General features: G+C 36.6%; 1 protein-coding gene across 2 annotated transcripts in view; it reads left to right on the forward strand.

Moving 5' to 3' along the window:
* The window catches only part of LOC125655914 (proteasome subunit alpha type-5-like), a 28,950-nt gene extending 22,820 nt beyond the window's left edge, over positions 1 to 6,130 (forward strand). For both annotated transcript variants that reach the window (XM_056144822.1, XM_056144823.1), the window contains 2 exons: positions 5,545 to 5,631; positions 5,953 to 6,130. In XM_056144822.1, coding sequence (XP_056000797.1) covers positions 5,545 to 5,631; positions 5,953 to 6,030 — 165 coding nt within the window. In that variant the 3' untranslated portion in view covers positions 6,031 to 6,130. The remainder of the gene's footprint in view (positions 1 to 5,544; positions 5,632 to 5,952) is intronic.
* The last annotated feature ends 6,127 nt before the right edge of the window (positions 6,131 to 12,257 follow it).

Consider the following 12,257-nt stretch of genomic DNA (forward strand, 5'->3'; position numbering starts at 1 on the left):
TTTTGCAATTGATTAATTATTACTACATGTACTTGTCATTATTTTTAGTACATGTATTATTGTTATTATTATTACTTTCACTATTGTACAGCAAGTAACCTAAACCACAGGGAGATGTATGCATGTATGAAAGGTATGTTTGTGTAAGTGTTTGATGTATTGTATGAAACCAAAAAAATAAATAAATTATAAAAAAAAAAAAAGAAATAGGCCCATGGGCCTCATGGCTCGCCTGAACCATTGAATTTCTGTTACAATGATTAACTTTTTTCTCATGAAACTTTTGGTAAGACATGTAGTATAAAAGTTGTTCAGTTTTGCAAGATCTATTTAATGATATCTTTAAAAAGGCTCCTGGGCGTCATGGCTCGCCTGAACAGTCGAATTTGTATCGCAATTAATAACATTGATAACTTTTTTCTCGAGAAACTTTTGACAAGACATGTAGAACAAAAGTTGCTCAGTTTCGCAAGAGATAACTAACGATGTTAAGAAATAGGCCTGCGGGTCTCATCGCTCACCTGAACAGTTGAGTTATTGTTGCAATCTATAACATTTTTGTCAAGAAACTTTTAATAAGACATCTAGAACAAAAGTTGTTCAGTTTTGAAAGATCTTTCGAACAACATCATGAAAAAGGCCAACGGGCCTCATGGCTCGCCTGAACAGTTTGATCAGTGTCACAATTACTAACTTTTTTCTGGAGAATCTTTTGATAAGACATGTAGAACAAATGTTGTTCAGTTTCGCAAGCGTTAACTAACGATGTTAAGAAATAGGCCTGCGGGTCTCATGGCTCACCTGAACAGTTCGGTTATTGGTGCAATCTATAACATTTTCGTCAAGAAACTTTTAATGAGACATCTAGAGCAAAAGTTGTTCAGTTTTGCAAGATCTTTCGAACAACATCATGAAAAAGGCCAACGGGCCTCATGGCTCGCCTGAACAGTTTGATTAGTGTCACAATCAATAACTTTTTTCAGGAGAAACTTTTGATAAGACATGTAGAACAAATGTTCAGTTTCGCAAGCGTTAACTAACGATGTTAAGAAATAGGCCTGCGGGTCTCATGGCTCACCTGAACAGTTGGGTTATTGTTGCAAACTATAACATTTTTGTCAAGAAACTTTTAATAAGACATCTAGAACAAAAATTGTTCAGTTTTGAAAGATCTTTCGAACAACATCATGAAAAAGGCGAATGGGCCTCATGGTTCGCTTGAACAGTTTGATTTGTGTCACAATCAATAACTTTTTTCTGGAGAAACTTTTGATAAGACATGTAGAACAAAAGTTGTTCAGTTTTGCAAGATCTTTCAAATGATATCAAGAAAAAGGCCCACGGGCCTTATGACTCGCCTTAACAATCTGATAAATGTTGCAATCAATAACTTTTTTCTCAAGAAAATTTTGATAGGACATGTAGAACAAAATTTGTTCAGTTTTGCAAGATATATCTAGAATGATTTTTTAAAAAAAATAGGCCTCCGGGCGACATGACTCGCCTGATCAGTCGAATTTGTATTGCAGTATATATAACATTATTAACTTTTTTGTCGAAGAAAAGGCTGACCCCTTCAATTAGTGGCCGAGAGCGACAGAGAGTCTTTAATTCATAGCACTTAAATGATCAATATTTGTAAAACATTACCGAAGCTAAATTGTACGTCTAGACAATATATTTGTATCATTATTCATGAACGAAAATCTCATTCGAATTCTTATCTCATCACATCTAAAATTGGACGGAAGACCCACTCGTTGCTCACAACGAGATCGCATCTAGTTGTCTTTATCATTTGAAAGACTTCTTTAAGTTTGCTGATGCAGTATCAAAACTTCATGTATGTTTAGGAAAAGCAGGAAAGAATGTACCAAAATTGTGAATTTCGTAACCCCAGGGTTTTGACTCTAGGAGGGGTACAAATTAGTCATATCGTGTTGATGTTAAATATCTTGTCTTTCATCAGAATAGGCACTGTCGAAGGCATTTAAGTTTTAAGAATGCATCTTATTTTGTTCCCTTGCAGAATATTAGAATTTAGCTTAGATATGTAAAACAGATTTTTTTTTTCTAGATTCCATAGCCCTTGGTGCTAGTGATACTCTAAACTAATATTCAGGTGACTAATAAGGCCTGTGAGCCTCTTGTTTATCATTGTGAACGTAGTTACAGATGTCACCAGATGTGGTGATTGGGACTTGCAAGCTGCCATGTCAGCATGATCAGTTTTTATACGCACGTCGAAGATGGGACATATTATGGTATGGCTCTGTCCGTCTGTCTGTCCACACCTTGTGGACAGGATACAGACCGAACCATAAGCTCCAGGATTTTACAACTTGGTACATTTCATCATGATGAGAGGAAGATGCCTATTGTTTTGAAGGTCAAAGGTGAAGGTTGTAGTATCACGTAATAGGAAACCCTTGTGGGCAGGATACAAACCCAACCGTAAGCTCCAGGATATTACAACTTGATATATTTGATTACCATGATGAGAAGATGTTGCCTATTGTTTTTCAAGGTCAGAAGTCAAAGGTCAAGTTCATAGTATTACTTAGTAGGAAACCTTGTAGGCAGGATACAAACCCAACTGTAAGCTCCAGAATATTGCAACTTGGTACATTTGATCACCATGATAAGAGGAAGATGCCTATTGTTTTTCAAGGTTGATACATTCGATCACCAAGATTAGAGGAAGATGCCTATTGTTTTTCAAGGTTATAGGTCAAAGGTCAAGGTCACAGTATCACTTAGTTGGAAAACCTTGTAGGCAGGATACAAACTCAACCATAAGCACCAGGATATTGAGACTTGGTACATTTGATCACCATGATGAGAGGAAGATGCCTATTATTTTTCAAGGTCAAAGTCACAGTATCGCTTAGTAGGAGAACCTTGTAGGCAGTATACAAACCGAACTGTTAGGGATAGGACTGTCAAACTTTGTACACGTACACTTTATGCCAAGTGGAGGATGCCTATTGTTTCTTAAGGTCAAAGGTCAAGGTCGTAGTAGCAGGATGCCAACCGATTCCTTGGGGCAAGGACCATTTAACTTGGTACACATACATCTTTTGCCAAGTGAAAATGTTACATAGAGAGTACATGATTTGTCTATTTTTTCGATGCAAAGATAGTACCTGGCATGTCACACCCTGATTATTGCTGATACTACTTGAAGCCAAGTTCTACAAATCATGGTGTAAGAAAAACGCCCTATATGAACTTTTCATGGGCGTATTATGTACCGTTGGCGGTACTCTTGTTAGCTGATTAAATTGATTAAATTTTTATTCTAAATTTTTGCAATTTATCTCACCCTCAAAATTGGACACAATCACAGAAAATAACTTGATACACAGTATTGCTTGTATTTTTAGCTCTTCTGAGCTAATGCTATGGCCATTTGTGCGGTGTGCGTAAACTTTTTAGAAAAAGGGCTATAACTCAAGAACCCCTTGGCCAATTTTTTTCAAATTTGTTACAGGGTATCATTGGCCCAAGGGCTTTCATACAACTAAATAGAGGGATGTGACCCTTTAACAAGGGGAGATAATCAGGAAAATACAAACAAAAGTAGTGGTTGCTAAAAAATCTTCTTCTCAAGAACCACTGGGCAGATTATCACCAAACTTACACATAAGGATGAGGATATGTTGTAGATTAAAAATTGTTCAAGGCATTATCCTGGGGCAAAGGGCGTGGTCTCAAGGTCACTTCAAAGTCGACCTAAATTTATATTTCCTTAAATCTTTGATATTTTAGTCATTATAAGGACTAGGATCATCAAATTTTGACAGTTGATGCATCTTAGGACCTTGTGTCAAGTTGTCTCAAAAGTAGGTCACGGTGACCTACTTTTTGAATTTTGCAGGTATTTATTTTAAAATTAATTTTGATGCATATCTTGGACACTTTGAAGCCTATGATCATCAAAACTTGTCAGTTGGTGGATCATGGGACCTTGAAATGCGTCAACTGAAAAATAGGTCACCGTGACCTACTTTCTGAATTTTATGGCTTATCATTTATAGATATATTTTAAGTTGTTATTTCAAATACCGAGAGGTTTAGAATCATCAAATCTTGTAAGTTGATGCATCTTGAGGCCTTGAAACATATTTATAAAAAAGTAGGTCACAGTGACCTACTTTTTGAATTTTGCAGATATTCAAATTTCACATTTTCAATTTTAGATTCATATTTTGGGCACTGTAAAACCTAGGATCATCAATCTTTGTCAGTTGATGCGTCTTCAGTCTGCGGTTTGTGTCAACCAAAAAGTAGGTCACCGTGACCTACTTTTGGTATTTGACAGCTAAATTACTATATTTCAGACACTATTTGACCTACAATCATCAAACTTTGTCAGTTGATGCATCTTGAGTCTTCGGAGTGTATCGACCAAAAAGTAGGTCACTGTGACCTACTTTTGGCATTTGACAGTTATATTTATATATTTCAGTCACTAATTGACCTACAATCATCAAACTTTGACAGTTGATGCATCTTGAGTCTTCGGAGGGTGTCGACCAAAAAGTAGGTCACCTTGACCTACTTATGGAATTTGACGGCTATATTTATATATTTCAGATACTATTTGACCTACAGTCATCAAACTTTGTCAGTTGTTGGGTCTTGCATGTTTGAAGGGTGTTGACGAAAAAGTAGGTCACCTTGACCTACTTTTGGAATTTGACGGCTATATTTATATATTTCAGATACTATTTGACCTACAGTCATCAAACTTTGTCAGTTGATGGGTCTTGCATGTTCGGAGTTCGCTGACCAAAAAGTAGGTCACCATGACCTACGATTGGAATTTGACAGCTATATTTCAATATTCAGATACTAATTGGCTTAAAATCATCAAACTTTGTCAGTTGATATTTCTTGGGTTCTCAAAATGTGTAAACCAAAAAGTAGGTCACATTGACCTACTTTTTTTGAATTCTTAGGATTTAACTAAAGATTTAGAATACTAAGAGGCTAAGAATAGAAATGGTGGGGTTGTACAATTTATCAGAAGAGCGATTCTAGGCCCTTGGGCCTCTTGTTTAACAATACCTTCATTCAGTTGAAAAGGAACTGATGTCTTCTACCCAAAAAAATCAAAGGTAGGGTAGCACATTTTTATGCCCCCACAATCGTAGGTTCAATGGCATATAGTTTTTCATGTGGTCTGTCCATCTGTCTGAAAAAATTTAAGGTAGGCCATAATTTTGAATGCATGGTTTTCGTATTTCTTTTTTGAATTCCTTAGGACAAGACCTTACTTTGGGTACCAAAGTATTTGATCTTGTGACCTTGGGGTTTGACCTACTTTTGAAAAACTTTAACCTTGGCCATTATCAACTTTGCTGCTGTCGGTGTTTTACAAACACATCTTGTTGCTGTTTGCTGTAGGTGTTTTTCAAGCACATCTTGTTTCTGTTTGCTGTCGGTGTCTCACAAACACATCTTGTTGCTGTTTGCTGTCGGTGTCTTACAAACACATCTTGTTTCTGTTTGCTATTGAATTTGCTTGTTATTTTTCAGTCTATGACGCTGAAGGAGGCCTGTAAATCTGCTTTGACAATTCTGAAACAAGTGATGGAAGAAAAACTCAGCTCTACAAATGTTGAGGTAATTTTTTTGTAATCTCTTCAGAAAAGTATTACTTAGTTTCTAAAACCCCAGACAGAAGTGAATGGTGTCTGAATCTGTCTGAGAGAGATTATTAGATTCCATTCTCACTTTAGTTCATGTGTCACATGAATGAAAACTTCTCTATGCAAAGTGTATTTGTCATCTTTCTGTTCATGTGTTATCTACTTGTTCACATTTTTTACTTCTCCAGAATCAAGGGACCAATTTCATTCAAACTTCACACAAAGTATCCTTGAAGGGGATTCAATCCCAGGGTAGAAAGTGAGGAGATGTAAATCTGTTGCTTTATTTTTGTAGATGGGAACAGTGACGCCAATAAAGAAGTTCCACATGTTCACAAAACAAGAGTTAGAGGATGTGATTAAAGACATATAAGTGACATCACACATTTATCTCTTACATTTTCTGATGTGACATTCATGTTTCATATTTGTAAATCTCCAGTGTATGAACAATTAAATGAGTAATAAAATAATTCATATTTATTGCTTTTACAGTATACATGTACATATATGTATTCAATATTGGTGGCAAGTCTTGGTCACCTCAGTGAAATTAATTTGTTACCCATTGTGCTTTTCACATTTTTGACTTCTCACATACATTTCATAGTCTTGGATCCAAACCAGGAGTGCACTTTTAAAATTGAAAACAAAAACAATTTTACATATACTTAATTACAAGTTCTACTTATAGGGCATTGTTTCCATTTTATATGTCAGATCATAATACATATATCTTTTGTAATTATCTTCAGTTTAACAGGTGTACTTTTGCCAGTATATTTTCAAAACAATCATCCATTCATTACCTTTTAGCTAAATACATTTGTTATATGCACAGGGAATATTCTCTAAAGAAAGAAGATATTGTATAAGAGGAGCCCAAAAAAATACAAACAAACAAAAACAACGAACAACCCCAACCCCCTGAAAATTTACGTTTGAATTGTGTGGCATTTAGCCAAAAGCACTCTGTCTTCCAAGTACAAGACTCTTGTGTATCTGCATTACAAATTTATGGACAGGATAATTATTTCTTTAAAAAACATTTACTGGAGTCCTTCACTGCAGTAGAGAAAAAGCCACTGCGTGTGTCGATAAAATGTAAGATTGCGATAGTTTGAGGAGATGGATGAAGAGACCAGTCATGCTACATCCCCCTGACCTGCCGGGAATATGTAAACCAGAGCTCATTTATCTTGAAAATCCAGTTTAAAGTGTGGACGCCCAGATTACTGACAAGAATTTGTTTTTAGTTATACGATGTATATTTCATCCAGTAGAACTGAGTAACTGAAGAGTTATAAAAGTGAAAAATGGCATTGGGAATTTGATAAGTAGATGCAATTGACATAGAATTCATGAATTTTCAAGAAATATTTTTATTGATTTTGTTTTGCACATTAAAAGGCGTGGATCATAGGAAAAACGAGTCCAAAACGTCAGGTGCTTATGTTAGATATTCTTTGATAAAGATGGAACTCTGAGATATTCATATTTTGTAATCAAAAAATTACATTGCATACCAGTTTTCGGAAGTTCATATTAAATAGATGCTGGAGTTCCTCATTGACAATATTATGCAGTCTTTGGTCTTACAAAAAGTCTGTTGGAATTTCCATGGACACGATATACCTTAGCTGCAATAATGTAGTCTTCGACAATTTGGGGGGGGGGGGGGCATCTCCGTAATGGTGCAGAGATGCAGGAGTGATCACTCCCGCAACATTTTTGATGGATCTAATCATTTGCTGGCTTTCTTTACATAAAGAACATGAAATTCTATGTTTCTTAGTCTATAAATTTACAACCTGCAACTTACGATTTGTGAGACTCTATTTTACCGTTTTTAACAATTTCGATTTATATATTTCAATTTCTCAATTCATTTTTGTGTGCCATGTTTGATTGTCGAGTTATTTGCATATGCCCATATAAGGTACAGTACCTGGCCATAAGTGAGTCATTATTTCACCTTTTCACTATATATTTCATTGAAAAAACAAATTTTATAAAAAGACTCATTTTGAAGTCAATTTTGACCCAATTTTCATGATCCCCCCCCCCCCCCCCCCCCCTTATGCAAAATTGTTCAAAGAACCACGCACGTTAACTCTGGAATCCCGCCTACATTTTCAACTGTTTATATTTTTAAAAAGCTTTGCAATTTTGCTAGAATTCATTAGTAATTGATTATTAACTTTAATACCGGTGTTAATTGATTGCTCTTTATTAAAATTACTTTTGATTAGGGGGTAGAAAAATCTGTTCCTTGAAACTAGGTTTTAAAACGTCATATACTTTAAAATGATTTTTGATATAAGTAAAAATAACCATTTAATTTGTTTTACCTTATATTATTTAGTAAAAATTGGTTAATCTTCATTTTCCTTAGGTTACCCTCATTTGTAATTGATCAAAGAGTAAATATTTTTGCCGTGTTTTGGTCTGTAAACATACCCCCCCCCCCCCCTCCTGTGAAACAACAAAAAGTTTGGTATGAATTTGCTAAAAAAACAATTTCTAATGCCTGTTAAAAGGAATTTGTGTTTCACGGGGGAGGGGGGGTGTTAAAATATTTTCCGTTGATTTCTATAGTGAAATACGTGATTTTAACCCAAATTACAGAGTCATGTACCTCTGTTTTGTCAAACAAGTCAACTTTTATGAAAATTCTTACAAATATCTATATTGACATAAAAAATCATTTAAAAACTATAACTTTTAAAAATTGACCAGAAGGTAGGCGGCGAAACAAAACTGTCGTTCGCAGTTCTTTTCCTATGATGCTAAACAAATTGTGATACCATGAATATTGAGAATAGTTTATGAAATCATCAAGGCAAAATTTTTAACCTCATAATACAGTAATACAAATGAAACATGGTACAATCACATTAATCGAGGAGGGACTATATATGATTAAGAAAATAAGATTTACATGCTTGCACAGATTTTACGTAACATCTCAGAACGACGTGAACTTTGGAACACGAGATTCAATATGGGAAATTACATGTTCACGTGCTCGTATTCGAATCGATGCAATTTAATTGGACAAACAGAAGTTCCATAGGTGTTTTTATTATTATTTTCCATTCAAACTCATGGATACTGTCCTAAGCGGCCTTCAATGATGTACTTAGATGACATTATCGTACAGTACTCGGGAAGTCATTTGATGAAATGATGGTGAATCTAGAAAGTGTGTTAACAAGGTTATTTGCGGGTTTTAAGATGAAGGCTAAAAAGTGCAATTTATTTGCGAAAGCAGTTGAGTACTTGGGACACATTATCTCGGAACAAGGTGTATCAACAGATCCGAAGAAAATTGAGGCCATCCAGACTTGGACTGAGCCTATTTCATTGAAAGAGCTTCAATCATGCTTGGGTCTTTGCAGTTACTACCGTCGATTTATTAAGGGATTTGCCACAGTAGCCAAACTGCTACACAAATTGGCTCGCAAAAACATGAAATACCTATGGACAAAAGAATACTAGCAGACTTTCGAGTCATTGAAACACCACCTTATAAATTCACCAATTTTAGCATATTCCGACTTTAGGAAATAATTTATATCGGGACACCGACGCAAGTGACCGTGGTATTGGAGCAGTCCTTTGCCAGATGATTGCTGGCGAAGAACGAGTAGTAGCTTATGCGAGTCGAACCCTCTCCAAAAACAAAACAAAAGTTTTGTGTGACTCGTAAAGAACTTTTGTCAGTGGTCACTTATGTTAATCACTTTGGACATTATCTGAATGGAAGGGAATTTACAGTCCGAACAGATCACAGTTCATTACGTTGGCTTATGAACTTTAAGGATCCGGAAGGACAGTGGGCAAGGTTGCTTGAAACGCTGGCAATGTTCAATATGAAAATTGAACACAGACCAGGCTCTCGACATCGTAATGCGGATGCTCTCAGCAGGAAAACGTGCAAGAAATGTAGGTTCATGTCTGAGCGCAATGAGGTAGGTAACACAACTGTGGGGTGTAGCAGTTTTGAAATGACCCCTGTTCATGACGTAATAGAAGAAGAGAAACATCCTGATCTCCAGAAAAAAGACGTTGAAATCAGCAAAGTAAGGAATTAATTGGAACAAAAAGTGAGACCGGAACCCCTGGAATTGTCGTCGGGAGGACCGATGCTGGAGTCTCTGTGTTCCCAAAGATCACTTTTGGAGGTAATCTTCTCTGTAGAAGATGGATTGATAAAGAGCGATCCATCCTCCGAGCTATTGCGCCTTTCAGGGAGAGACATATACTCAATTATAGCCAAGACCACAGGTCGCCTCGTACTGACAAGATTTTAAGTAGAACAAGGCAAGCATTCTACTCCCGCGCACTGACAGAAAAAAAAACTGATATATTTTAATTGTTTCTGATTATTTCACCAAATGGGTCGAAGCATTTTCTATGCCAAATACGGAAGCAGCAACTGTTGCGGATATAGTTGTAAAATAAGTTGTTGCAAGGTTGGAGTTCCATGTGTTATACACTTGGACCTGTGCGACATCCTACCATCTCCTATCAGTTGAGATGATGGACCGATTCAATAAGACACTGCTCTCGATGTTTCGCACCTTGGTGGATGAGAATCAGAAGAACTGGGACGAGTTCCTCCCATTCGTTCTGATGGCATACAGATCGGTAGAACAGGAGACTACAGGATCTAGTCCAAACTATCTAAAGTAGCAACTTCTCTTGAGGTCATGTACGGAATGCCCAATTTAATTAGGAACAGTCCCCCAAATCAATGGGCATAGGCGCTGAAAGAGAAGTTCGAAGCTGCTCATGGCTTTGTGAAATAGCACACAGCGCAACTATTATGCCACAGAAGTCGCTGCATGGATAGAAACACTTATCGGAAGTCATTCAAACCCGGTGACGAAGTTTACGTGTGTTTTCCCAGGTACCAAGTTGGAAAATCTCCAAAGTTCACATAGTGTTTGAGAGATCCATTTACTGTTGAGGCAAAACTGTCAGATTTAACTTACAGGTAAAAATGTTGACAGAATCCGCCTCAAAAGAAGACATAAACTGACACACGAGAAATTTGTTGAAAAAGAAAACTCATGATTCAATACCAGAAAGAATGCATCAATCTGACTCAGAAGAAGGGTACAAAGATAATAACGATAAGAGTTATGAGTTAATAAACAAAATCCTAAATAAGCGATGTCTTTTTCTTGAAGTAAGATTAAGAAAACCACCAAATGGCTCTCAGATTATGAAACATTTTGGAATCGTTATTTCTTTTACAAAAAATGCCTCCAAATACAAAGACTACTTACTCCCAAGAAGGAATTTAAGTGCCCCATGTGTCCATTCAAAACGTATTATCTGGGAACCATGAAGGAACATTTAGTAAGCTGTGGTTTACAAAAGATGGAAAAGAAGTACATTTGTACAGCAGGCATTAACATACTGGCGAATTTGAATAGGCATCGGAAACGGCATGATGAGACCAAGGCCAAGGAGTCCGATGGAGAGTGGGCTAAAAATGATCCATGGAATCTCGGTGACATCTTGGGAGATCAAAGTACCGACAGTGATGCAGACTTCACGAAGGGGACCACTTCTTCATTCACTGGATGTGACTATGTACCTGTGAGGAAGCCGACTCAACCTGCTAAGGTGTTTGTTCCACCTCCGAAACCGGTGATGCCTTCAGTACAGGAGGTACCAGGATACAATTTAACTACTTTATCAGTTGTTACACCTAAAGTCCCGCAAAGTAATATTCCGTCATCCAAGAGAGTATCATCATAAGTAGTGGCCAGCTATTTACCGAAAATAGTGCAAATTGAACATGCAACTTCGGAGTTACATGTACCTCATCGACGTATGGCTGCGAATTTGCATCCATCTGTGTTTGGTTTAGAGCGAAGTCGTCTTGACTGTATCGAAAGAGTGGATGTGTGGACACAGACGTTGCAACCAGCTCAGAAGTAGACTCGTTGGACAATTACAAGGTGGGTAGATAACGTGGAAGGACTATAAGGCGATACAGCTAGTAGAGGAATCGATGCTATATAAGATTTTCTTGTCATTGACTTGTTACGTTAACAAATTAATGTAGTTTTCCCTCTGCAAGCATTGTTGAAAGCTGTGAGGAAACAGCAGTGAAACGAGTTTAATTTGTAATATATACCTTGTAATTATTTGAAATGTTCATATCAAAAGCATTTGAAAAACCTCTCCAATGTTGAGCTATGCGATGACGCATATTTTTATTGAGGCATGGGTAATGAAACAAATTTAGTATTATCTCTGTGTGATATATATTTCTTTATTCGAGCTAAAGCTGAGAATATGGAAATGATTAAAAGCTACCAATACATTGACGTATCAAATATATAAGTTTTAGCAAATCAAAATGCTCAGTCAAAATCCAATCAGATCGAAGCCGTAGATTATAGATACTGTGAAACCATGTCGTCTACATAGATCGTGACCGACAAAACAACGAGCAGAAAAGAGAGCGGTAAAGTATAGACGTGACTGAATAAGTCTTTCCTAATGATATAACCTTATCAAATACTTTACATAGGAATGAGGCATTGCTCATCTGTACCCTTACTTCCGCTACAGTAT

This window comes from Ostrea edulis, chromosome 7 (assembly GCF_947568905.1).
Source record: "Ostrea edulis chromosome 7, xbOstEdul1.1, whole genome shotgun sequence".
NCBI lineage: Eukaryota > Metazoa > Mollusca > Bivalvia > Ostreida > Ostreidae > Ostrea > Ostrea edulis.